Below are 12,469 nucleotides of genomic sequence, written 5' to 3'. Positions count from 1 at the left end.
CCAAATTAGAAATCGAAATGCACGCCACATTTGTAGCCTACAGGAAATAGCCTGAGCTTGAAACAGTGGCCTGTCCACTACACATTAGCCTAGCCTGTAATCCTGACAAAAATACCTTGTGTAGTAGAAAAACACAATGATAAGATAAAAATGAATAAAATAAAGATTAAAAAAAAAAAAAAAATAGAAATAAAAAAAAAGAGCCTGGAGAGGTGGCCACACTATATTCATAAACGAGGCACGGTTGATGCAGTAGATAGATATTTGATGATATTTGTGTTTTGCGTTGGCAGTGTTCTTCAATTTTTCTTTCAATTTTATTGTAAAACAGAGTGTACCATCGTGTCCTATTTAAGAATAAATTTGATAGCATTGTGAGGCCACTTGGATGAATCAGATATCAGATCGTTCATTCATTTTTAACAACTCAAGGCTATTTTTTTGAGTTGCAAGTTGTTTTGAATGCAGCATAATACGTCTTGTTTCCTCTAAATGCTTCCACATTTAATTCATGGAAGCACACAGAACTGTGTCCTGTCCATTGCCTGCAAATTTTCTCCAATTCACATTAATAATAAAAAAAATATCTTAGGGTTAATTTTCTTGAAAAGTTCCATAGCATGGAAGCATGGATTAAAAGGGAAGCTCAAACATTTTGTTTTAATCTTTGTTCTAATCTCTGCCGTCAGCCTTTGTTTTACAGGGTGTGAAGCACAGGAGTGCTTTGCTGTAGCTGGTGAGTCTACCTTCTCTGTCATTCAATGAGAATTTCCTCGAGGTCGAGGTTTGGAAAGCAGATAGAGACGAGTGGGGCTCAGATAAGTTATAATGGTTCAACACAGACTGTCCCAGTGGGAAATACAGCAGACATCATGTCTCTCATCTCTATCTCAGGTTCACGTGGGACACCAAAATGTCCAGATCTGAGCCCGGCCCCTCAGCAGTAGCTTGCTCTGTGTGTCGACTTTGTTGTGTTGCTTTAGGCACACTAGGTGGGTCGTGATGCCCACATTTGGAGAAAAGGTTGTTGCAAATATTTTCCAGAATGAGCAGGGTGAAAAAGCGATTGAATTCATGGCAAGCGTCACCCTGCACCTGCATAACCTGGAAGTGACTCAGCTTATTGATCGTTTGAAAAAAAAACCCAACACAGTCGGGTCTTGTTGCCACCTCTTGGGGCCCGCCAGCTAGCACAGTTACAGGACCTTATTTAGCTTCAACAGAGTATGTTCTTGTTGGCATCAGTGTTACTCGTGATTCTGCCTCTATGGTGAATAATACTCAAAATAATCATTACAGTCATTCCCAAAACAGGCCTCTTCAATCATGTTTGGTTCACACCCACACTGGCAAACACACACACGCACCCATGCTTGGCTGCTGCTGAAACGACAGAGAGGATGCAGAGAGAGAGAGAAAGGAAAGCCTACGGAGCGCCAAATAACAGGATTAGACAAATTACATTTCGACTGTGACCATGAATCCCGCTTGGTTGTGTGCCTTGTTTTCTCATCGCTTACAACAGCAGCCAGAGAGCCCTGGAGTTTAATAAGACAACAAGTCTCGTACTGGTTTTCCAAAATAATATGTGGTGAGATTTTGGGTGAAATCTCTGCCTGGGTTAATTGGATTTGGGTCTGGCGCTGTTGGGAGGTTTGGAGGCCTGAAGTATAGGGAACAGGACAGATTGTAACAGGAGGAGTAGCGCTTTTTTTCTTTTTTTTTTTTTAAACAGAAAGAACAGTAGAGTGTACAATGCAAATCTTTATTTATCCTTTATTTTTCCATCAAAAGGTGATTGAGCATCCATACAGTTTCATGCCTTTCCACATGAGAGCTGTAGAGTGGCTCCAAAGTTGACTACCGGTTCAGTGCCTTGCTCAAGAGCAGCTTGGCGGTGGCTGTCGAGCAAGGAATGGGCGCAGGATTGTCAAACAATATTTCATACTGTTGTTTTTTTTTATTATTATTATTATTATTTTGGACAGGTAAATCTGTACTATTAAGTTTATAAATCCATGATGTTGTTGTGCTGCATTATGTCCAGTCTATTACAGTAGACTGGACATAATGCATCACAACCCTAACCCTGACCTTAACCCAGTGTAGCTTGCCCACAACTCTGGTGGGATTCATAATAATGCATATTAAACAGTTGACAGCCACATGGATGGAGCGTTGAAGTGCAGTTCTTCCTGCTGGCCACAAGATGGCCACGAGGCTGGGTGCAGGTGAAGGTCCAAATGTATGGAAGCCAGTGGGGAAAAAAACTTCCCCACTGGCCCCCGCCCCCCACATGTAGTTCTCAGAAGTAGTTCCCTGGTGTTTATTGATATTCCTTGGTAATGGTCTTTGCTGTTCATTTTGAAAATTGTGACTCAGTGTTTAGTAAAAAAAAAGACTTTTCTCCTCACTAGGACTGTAGATAACCAAAGATCTTGATCGACTGAAATTTGACCTACAGTTGATTGGTCAATGGGGACAAGAAAACAAAACATAAAAACAGGATATCTGCGTTATACTGTGCACCATGGCTGCCTCTGTTAATCTAGAGTACATCTAGAGTGCACCGAGTGCACTTTAGCCTACCTGGTAGATCAATTATAAATAAGCATAAGTAAGTGGTAGCGTATTAAATTATTTTTAACCTTGTTATTATAAACTGACATGATGGTCAATATTTACTTCTGGCTGGCGGCAATACTCGCTCTTACAGCGTGGGTGAAAGTTTCCCATTTCCAGTTATCTTGGAATCTGGCAAGCTCACTTCCTCCTCCTCGTCCTCCTCCTCTTCCTCTTCCTCTTCCTCCTCCTCCTCCTTGTCTTCTTCCTCCTCCTCCTCCTCCTCCTCCTCCTCTTCCTCCAGCAGTCACATCATAATCTCAATCTGGCTGTGACTCTCCTAATTCATTGTTGTTTTCGTCCTCAAAGTAAGTGCTGCTTCACTGTCACTCCCCTCGTTCAGGTCGTCAGACATTGTATTCCTGCACCTGGCTGAGTAGCTAACAGGCCAAGAGTGATGAAATAAATAAATAAATAAATAATATCTCCCATAATGCATTACACCTTCCTCATGTGTATTTCAGTGAATCAAAATGCATTTCATTTGTCACATGTCTTGAAAACAGTTATATCATCTAAAATGTGTTATGACACTCCTTTTGTTAATGTGCTTATAATGCTAATATAAAAGCTAATATCTTTTATAATATTGTCATGATTCTGAAAATGTCCTGCAAATGTTAGAGAGTCCAGATATACATTTTTTAATTGGCCTGTTCATTAGCCCATCACTCCATCAGCTAAATTTGGGCTTTTGGCATGTTTTCTGGCTCCAAGAAATTGCAAGATGGCAAGTATCATAAGGGGAAATATAGCTTCAAAAAGGCGGTTCAGAACCCGATGTATGATGTCACTACAGCCACATTTACTTTATCCTGTCTATGGTTTCAAAACATTTATTTCTCTGCTGCCTACAGTCAAACAGGAAGGATTGTAGTTTCGTATCAAGGTCGTGCAGTAGGACGCACGCCTTCAGAATGATGATTGTACTGTTTCTTTAAGAACACACACAGCTACAAGCAGCAACTGAGAAGCCCCAGCGCTGTGCAGGACCACTGCGGAGAATGACCTTAGGCATCATATGACATCAGTCACACGTTTCTAAGCCAATCAGAGTCAATTACAAGCATTTTAAAAACTTAAGTTCAACCATGATGCATTGCTACCACTTGGCCAGTTTTCACTAAATGTTGCGCATGTCCTCAGAATGTTGAAACAAGTGAGTGAACCAAGTTTGCTGTCAGTGGGAACGGCGACGGTTACATCTGTCAGCACAAGGAATCCATTGTCTGTTTCGGAATTTAAGTTCCTTTGATAATCCACATCGCCCATTGCTTTACATGAAGTTTGGTTAAAGTTGGACAACCGGCCTATGACCTTCAGTTTCATTGTCAAAATTTGTCAAAAATCGCCATTTGTGCTTTTTGCCAAATCTCAGCGTGGTGCATTCTCCAAAAATGTTCAGTACATCACATGGCCTTAGAAATATGTGCAATGTTAAATTTCAAGTTTGATCATTTGCAATAGGTCTCCTTGCTGGAATGTGTGAGGGATGTAGCGCTTAGGGAGTCTGTGCTGATGCAGTTTTATGTGGATTCAGCCTTTAAGGTTTGATAATTGCCACTGTGATTTCATTGGCTCCTGATGACCATGTGGTTTGGAGTTCACTGATTGCTGCATAGTTTCTGTGAAAAAATGTGTGTGTGTGTGTGTGTGTGTGTGTGTGTGTGTGTGTGTGTGTGTGTGTGTGTGTGTGTGTGTTTTATCAGTGTTCAGGGCACCTCAGGCAGTGTGAGGGATTGTGGGCTGCTCTAATCTGGACCCTACGGTGTCTGATCCATCTCTCGCTGCTCAGTGTGTGTGTGTGTGTGTGTGTGTGCATATAAGGCACTGTGTGATGCAGAGCTGACACTTTTTCTCTATTATTTGTCAAATGAAGCCCAAGACAAATTTGTTTAACATTCATTTAAGGCTCTTTGAACCAACAGGTTCATCTCAAACTGCTTACAGAGCAGCGCAGACACATTTCACACTGAGACACAAACAAACATGTTTATACAGTATGTGTGTGCACTCTGGTGTGTGTGTGTGTGTGTGTGTGTGTTTATGTATAAGTGGTGTGTGTGGATATGAGTTCAGGCCAGTTTGCAAGAGCTGAGAGTAAATGTGTTTTTGTGTGTGTGTGTGTGTGTGTATGTGTGTGGAAGATGGCGTGGTGACAGCAGTGATGCAGGCTTCCCGGCCTCAGACTCCATTTCCATTTCCTCCGCCCGGTGGAAGTTAGAACGCTGGCATTAATTATGAAAAATCGCTCGGCGTGCCAAGCCCGGGCTTGCATGCACTGCGGGGAGTTATGATGAACGATGTTAAGAGGAATCTGTCAGCTGCCGCCCCGTTTGCTCCCGACAAATAATTGAAGGCCAGTGTTCTTTCCGACAGAAACATGGTTTATGAGCCGGGCGGCGCTGTAGCAGGGAGGACGGTGGCCTCTGGGAGCAGCGCTGCCCCGTGGAAAGGAGGCACTGTTGCTCACTCCTGGTTTCCCCTGTCAGGTCTTCTTCTCCAGTTACATCTCATCAGTCTTTTAGGAAACCCACATTCTTTCAGCTTGCCTTGTCTACTTCTTCTCCAGCTGGTGATTTGCTTTGAATAGAATAGAACTCGGGGCATGAACTTGTTGGTTTCTCATCTTTAGGCCGGCTGTGGTTGTGACGGACTGACACCACAACTTTACCGCTGATGTTTTAGTTCACTGGTTCGATAACGTTTTTTCAAAAATGTTCCCCCTTTGAAATATCTTCCAGCTAATTAGCCCCTGCCCAGTGCAAAATAATAATAATAATAATAATAATAATAATAATAACAACAACAACAACAACTACAACAACAACAATAATGATAATAATAATAATAATAACAACAACAACAACAATAATGATAATAATAATAATAATAAAAATAAAAAAATCTTGGTAGAAAAAAGCCCTTATAAAGAGGTGCAGCACAGCTCAATCAGTGTCTGAAACAACAATCTGATACTGACCATATTACATCAACATTTTTAATTTTTTGGTAATTTATTTTACCTTGTTTTTACAGTTTTGTGGTCATTTTGTCATTTAATTTTGAATATATAATTACGGCACTCCTTTCCAGTAATTTTTTTGCTAATTTTCTGGTAGTTGTGTAACTTGCTAATCACATTTTCCCATCTTTTTCAAGAAATCAGTTTCAGAATTTGCTCAAGGTTTAACCTCAAAGTTACAAAAAAAAAAAAAAAAAACTGTTTTCCCATATTTTCTAACAATGTCACACTCACTGAAGCTACATCATTTCATACACACCTCCCTGTGATTCAGCAGGACATGTTGGGGGTCTTTGGAAACCTTAGGATCTCTGCTGCCCCTTTTCCACCAAAAAGAACCTGGTGCTAGTTCGGTGCTGGTGCTAGAGCCAGTGCTTAACTGGATCCAACAAAGAACCGGTTCGCTTTTCCATCGGCCAAGAGCCAAGTCAGAGCCACATCAATACGTCAGCATAAAATGTGATCACGTGGGTGTGGGTGAAAAACGCAATTATTAGTGCCTATCCGTCGCATTCGTGTCCAGAACGAACGATGACTACGTTTAGCTATACGTTTATAGCGTTTGCTCTTCCCGTTTGGGTCTGTAACCCCGCCCACCAATGACGCAGGGGGTCGCGTCATCAGTTCTTTCTCTGGCCCCTGTTTACCCCCTGCTCGAAGTTGGTGCTTGCCTGGAACCAGTTTGGAACCGGTTTGGCCTGTGCTTGGGTGGTGGAAAAACAAAGAACCGGTGCTAAGTCAGGCACTGGCTCCGAACCAGCCCTGGAACCTCTTTGGTGGAAAAGGGGTACGCGAGGGTTTGAAAAAGCGCTCTGGGTAGATGCGTTCACCGCGGGGAGACGAAAAGGGCACCAGACAACTCAACAGACCCAGAGCTGCAAAGAGCAGCTTCCAAGTGTTTCAGGGCGAGTTTTTGCTGAGCGGCACTGTAGCAGCCGCTGACTCACGTCCACACAGTCTGAGCTCATCTGAAGCGAGGGACAAGAGCAGGCAGACGCAGCTCACTTCCTGTCTCTGGCAGGAAGTGAGGTCGCCGGGCCGGGCGGCGTGTCCCTGCAGCGAGGAGGCTGGATCTCATTAGACTGGTTTCTAATTAGATCTGGATTTGTACTGACTCTGCTCTCTCGCTGACTGACTGACTCCCTTCATCACCACTTTTTTACGCTTTATTACCAAAGGAGTCTTCCAACTCTGTAATACAGTTCAGTCCAAAAAATCTTTCCCTTCACATTTTTGCTCATGTGGCAAATACATAAAAATAAACACTTTAATACATAAAAAAAGGGAAAATAAAGAAAAATAATAGGAAGAAGGAAAAGGAAAATAACAGAGAAAAGACAAAGAAGATGCAAAATTAAGAAGAACACAAATATTGATCTAGCCAGTATTAATGATCACACATCCAAATGGACAAACTGCACATATGGAAATGTAATATGCACACACACACACACACACACACACACACACACACACACACACACACACTGATCATACATCACAGAGCAGGCCATCAGAACTGACAGACTGAGAAATTAATTCTGTGTGTGTTGATGCGGATGCGGTGTGTGTGTGTGTGTGTGTGTGTCAGCTTTTGTTTACATGGCTACATGAAAGAATCACATAGAACAAATGCTGTGTAATTCTTTTCATTTCTCCCCTCCCTCCTTCCTTCCTTTCATCCATCCATCCATCCACCCTTCCTTTGTTTTATTTTACCCTCATCCATTCTTTTCCCTTCTTCTTTCCGTCCTTCCCCTTCCTCCCTCTTTCCTTCCACCGTTCTGTTCATCATCCCCTTCCTTCCTCCCTTCTGTACTTTCCTCCATCACTCCCTTGCTCCCTCCCTGCCTCCTCCCACAGGGCCCTTATCCCTCTTATCCTTATGTCTGTTATGCTGTCCTTCCCTTGCCTCAGTCCTCCTTCTGTCCCTCCATCCCTCCGATTGTTCCTACATTATGCTTTGTTTTCCTTCTTTCTTCCTTTGATAACTCTTCTTTACTGCCCTTTTTCTTCCCACTTGGCTTTTCTTCCATCCTTCATCCTCCTTTTCTTTTCTTTTGTCCGAGCCTTTCCTTCCATCCTCCTTTCTTCCTTTCCTTTTTCTCTGTTCTGTCTCCGAGTGTGTGTGTGTGTGTGTGTGTGTCTATAAGTCTTTTTTATTATTATCCACATGAAACACTACGCTGTGGAGGCATCTAATGTTATGCTTGTATAATTTGTTATCATTGCAGTGGAATATATATTATTATTTTTTGAATAATATGCCACTGTTGAAGTTATTCATTTATGTAATAAGGGATTTTCTAGTGTGTGTGCATGTGTGTGTGTGTGTGTGTGTGTGTGTGTGTGTGTGTGTTTCCTAATGCCTTACTGCCACCTGGTGGAGAAAAAGTGTTACAGCGTCCTTAAAAATTTTTGTTCCCTTTCCATCCCTTCATTTCCTTCCTCCTGTCTGCTTACCTCTTCTCTCTGACTCCCTCCTTCTTCCCTCCTTTCTTCTCTCCTTAGAGGTGTTCATACAGTGCGTCTGTTCAGCAGTGTGACCTTTCACCTTTGACCTCCTGATTGTCCTCCATTCACCCTCACCTGCCCTTCAACACTCTTCTGATGTAAGTCTGTTTATCTGTCTATCTATCTATCTATCTATCTATCTGTCTATCTATCTGTGTGTAACTGTCTGTTATCTCTGTGCTTTCAGGTGTTAAGCACACTTTACTGAACGTGAGTACTTCATAAGAACAATAACTCAACTGTTTATTAAAGGTTTCTTTTTTTACTGCACCATTTATCTTTTCAATAAATAATGTGCATGCAAGATTAAAAACCTGGTCATTTCACAACAGCAAGAGGCAGAGCCGTGAAGAAACACTAAGAGGTGCTATGGGATATGGATAAAAACAATTCAGGATGTAAATATAATTACAATAAATAACGAAATGATTGCACAGTGTCATATGACGCTAATAAAGAGTTCCTTCTGGCTTTGACCTTTGCTCTCCTCTGTTGCCTCATTCACTGAAAGGAAATGTTTTGCTGTGCATTTGGTTTTGTCTGCATGTAGTCGTCATGGTTATGATGGCTTCTGCGTAGTAATCATGATTTCATTTTCCTTAATTTGACCAAAGCGCTCGTGGTGTTTGATGACTTCTCCTCTTCCCGTGTGCTCAGAGTTTGATGGAGAGCTGGTCGGATGACAGCTGGAACTGTTGTCATAACCGGAGGAATACTGGCCACAGTGATACTGCTGTGTATCATAGCTGTGCTCTGTTACTGCAGACTCCAGGTGGGCCTGGGTGTGTGTGTGTGTGTGTGAGAGAGAGAGAGAGAGAGAGAGAGAGAGAGAGGGAGAGAGACTAATCCCTACTCCAGCATTAAATCAAAGCCACTTTGTGTTCTTCTGCTTCATCAATAAATCTGCCTCTGCCACATTAATTCAAAGACATTTAGGGTTAGTTAAGTAACTTGATGTCTAAAATCATTTTTACTGCTTTAAATGACATAAAAAATGAGAGCGAAAAAAGAGAACAAAACATCAACAGTAGAACTATTTTCTTGTGCGATCTAATGCTGGTCCTCAGTCACAGCGGTGGCTGACAGGTTTGTGAAATGTGTGAGAGAGGGGAGTGGAGGGAAAGAAGAGGCTAGCACCGTTACTGGCCAGGTATCTCCAAGTATTCTGGAGAAAGTTGTTATTTTTGTTCTCCAACATGCGTACATGTGGTTAATAAAGAGAACAAACAACAGCAAAGTCAAGCAGGCCGCTTCTGTCTCTGGTGGAGGGATACAGGAAGTGCAGAGGTTACCGGATCTTTCAGGAAAAACACAGTTTTAAACAATAATTTAAGCAAAACTATCATGTGTGTGCACTAAGTAGTCATATGTGAATTTTAGTTTTAGAAAGTGACACATGTAGATTGAAGTTAAACTTTCTTTGTGTGGATTAAGGCCGAGGGGACGGCCAGTGTCCTTTGTCATGCCTTTTTTTCTAGATTTTGTTTTCTTTCTCTCTTTCTCTCTCTCTCTTTCCCCTCATCTCTTCTGCTCATTGCTCTTCACTCGTTCTCTCTCCCTGCAGTACTACTGCTGTAAGAAGAATGGGTCTGACAGCGGCTCCATCTCTCAGCAACACTTTGCCTGCAACGCCTGCAGCGTCCCCGGCCTGGACGGCCCGGCCCTCACGCCGCTGTCCCTGTCACCGCCGGAGCCTCCCGGATCCACCAACCCTGCCAACCCGGCCGCGGGCCGCCGCGGCTACTGCCCCACGTGCTCGCCCTACGACTCGCCCTTCTACATCCGCACCACTGACGAGATGCGCAACGGCGGCGAGCGCATCACCTACGTGCCCACGCACTACGAGAATCAGGCGCTGGCGCTGCCGCTACCCGCCGTCCGAGGCTCCCAGCTGAGGGAGAGCCGGCGCGCCCAGCAGCCCGACTTTTACACCAACACCCGAGCCATCAGCACGGAGGTGTGACTGCCCCACCACCACCCTACAACCCCCACCGCCACCTCCACCGACACCAACTAGACCACAACAGTTACTGTCCCGCCCTCTGCAGCCGCCAGGGTGGACTGCTGCACTCTGGTGCCCACATGCCCATTTTTAGGGGTTTAAATGACTGTTACATGACCACATTGTTTAGGGTTTGGGGGTTTCGAGGGGGTGGGGGCATTTTAAATCATGGAAAACATTAAACAGAAGATGGTGGCAAAGAGACTTTACTGGTTGTGACCTCGCCTCACAGTTTTCTCACCTTATTCCCTGGTTAGGCTTCCACTTCCACACTCATAAAAACACTGACGCCTCAAAATAAAGGAGGCTAATACTGCAGCTATAATCTTAGTTGTCATTTCAGAAAAAAACCCTTTATGCTCCCATGTGGGGTGTATCGGCCATGTTTCAGTGTTTTAAACCTGTACACTGTATGGGACTTGCGTCTTTACTCAGTGAGGGCTATCTTAGGTAGGTAGTTAGGTGATGATTTTTCCCGAGGCTGCATCTATTCGCAGTGTCTGCCAAAAGACAAAAACACATACCTATATGATGTATGAACTCTGTAGTCAACTCTGTAGCCTCTGTAGCCATTTTTTGTCATGATTTTGCAGAAGGAGTGAGACCAAAATGCATTCTGAGCGTTATGAGGGCCATCGACATCCTGTCAGTGATTTTCTGGATTGATGGGATTATGCTGGAATTACAGGACGAGGAAGAGGAGTATGGTGGCCCACATGGTCAATTGTGCGTCATAAGCGAAAGTAAATACAATAAAAGAAATGCGCCCCGAATGCAGAAATGATCTAAATGTCACAACATACAAATGCTGCAGCAGCTGCAGCAACAGAAACATGCTGCAAGAGAGGAAACCACACGCATTAAGAGAAATGTTCCAACAACGTGCCACAAATCTAGGAAACACACACAGCCCCTGACCTTCCAAGCCTCTACCGTGCCGGAAATAACCCTGGTGCTGGAAGTAGAAAACAATAAAATGGAGCAGACATTTTAACAAAGAGCAAATTAAGAAATTGCATTTAGGATTTATGATGATTTTACATGTCTTGTTGTACTCAAGTACATTTAAAAAAATATATATATATAGTTGGTTAATTTTAGAAGTGATATGTGCTGTACAAGAGTATTCCACAATTTTAAAGTCCATTAACATATGCAAGGCTATGTCAAAAATTAAATGTGGGCTTAATTAAATAATGGGGATTTCTGTTTTTACATTTTGAACCTTACAGAAATAAATAATTCTTAAAGTAACTTACAATCAGAGGAAAAGGGGTTACACATTGTTTTACTTACAAATATAAATATGGTATCTTGTTAGCTATTACCCCAAGTACAATATTAATCAGACTATTTAACTGTCAAAAAAGGCAGTTGTGACAGTTGTTTGTTTTGTATTGGCTAATGTTTGCATGCGTCTTTGTTGTGTATTTTGTCAAGTGAGTGCATGGGGTGGGCGGGTTAAAATAACTTCAAAATAGGTGAACTATCCCTTTAATATATGTGGTTTCTTCTCTTGCGGTGCATGTGTGTTGTTGCGGTTGCTTTAGCTGTTTATGCACGTTGCGACGGCTGCATCGTTTCTGCATGTTGCTGCACCTCTCTCTTAATGGATTTGCTTTTCCCGATGGGGTGCGGCTGACCTTGCGGGCCACCGTAGACGAGGGGCCGACCGGAGCTTTTTCTATGCAAGTTGTCTGCCAAGCGATGCAGCAGTTCTCCATCTCCAGCCAACTTTCAGCAGTTTTCATCTCATTATATAACTGAGACTTTACTGGTGGAAACCCCCCCTCCCCTCCCCGCCCCCCTTCTATCAATGCGATTTGAATGCATAATAAACTACAGGACCTGCAGAAACAACAAGCATTTAAAGATTTGTCAGGGGTGTCTTGACGCCTCTCGTGACACCAGGTCTGACACTGCAAACCCAGTTTCTCCCCCTGGTGTGTTTTCATGTGAAGAAGAAGGAAAACCTGAGCAGCGGAAGGCACCAAAGCTAAGCACGAAATAAACTGATTGATCTCTCTTTGTTGACAGCGATGCAATAAGTTGGAAATGTATATATTAGCGGGGAGCGTTGACAGCATCTCTAGATCCGTTTGTGTCCTTGGTGGAGAGGGATGCCTTTGGCCACAACGTATTTTGAGCGAGGCAGTGTGATTTAGTAGTGTGTGTTCTTTTGTCTACACACTCCTCCTATATTCCTATACTATTCTCATGTCGAACCTTTGAAATGCAAATAGCCATGGGTTTTTCTTTCCACATTTTTAATTCATTTCATATCGTGAGCAAGTCCGAAATGACAC

General features: G+C 43.0%; 1 protein-coding gene across 1 annotated transcript; it reads left to right on the top strand.

The window, feature by feature from the left end:
• Positions 1-8,197: 8,197 nt before the first annotated feature.
• fam163ab (family with sequence similarity 163 member Ab) lies at positions 8,198-10,124 on the top strand. The gene is made up of 4 exons (XM_030050089.1): positions 8,198-8,259; positions 8,349-8,371; positions 8,819-8,933; positions 9,726-10,124. The coding sequence occupies exons 3-4, from the start codon at positions 8,841-8,843 to the stop codon at positions 10,122-10,124; spliced, it is 492 nt and encodes a 163-aa protein (XP_029905949.1). The 5' UTR covers positions 8,198-8,259; positions 8,349-8,371; positions 8,819-8,840.
• The last annotated feature ends 2,345 nt before the right edge of the window (positions 10,125-12,469 follow it).

Source organism: Myripristis murdjan, chromosome 4, assembly GCF_902150065.1.
Source record: "Myripristis murdjan chromosome 4, fMyrMur1.1, whole genome shotgun sequence".
In the NCBI taxonomy this organism is placed as follows: Eukaryota; Metazoa; Chordata; class Actinopteri; order Holocentriformes; family Holocentridae; genus Myripristis; species Myripristis murdjan.
The sequence above is the reverse complement of the archived record's forward strand: the minus strand, read 5'-3'. Positions and strand labels throughout refer to the sequence as shown.

Bases quoted from the DNA above. Each gene is read 5' to 3' on its own strand.
- fam163ab (XM_030050089.1), top strand. From the start codon at position 8,841: ATGACAGCTGGAACTGTTGTCATAACCGGAGGAATACTGGCCACAGTG. The intron at 8,934-9,725 runs GTGGGCCTGGGT...CTCTCCCTGCAG, and splicing joins TCTGTTACTGCAGACTCCAG to TACTACTGCTGTAAGAAGAA.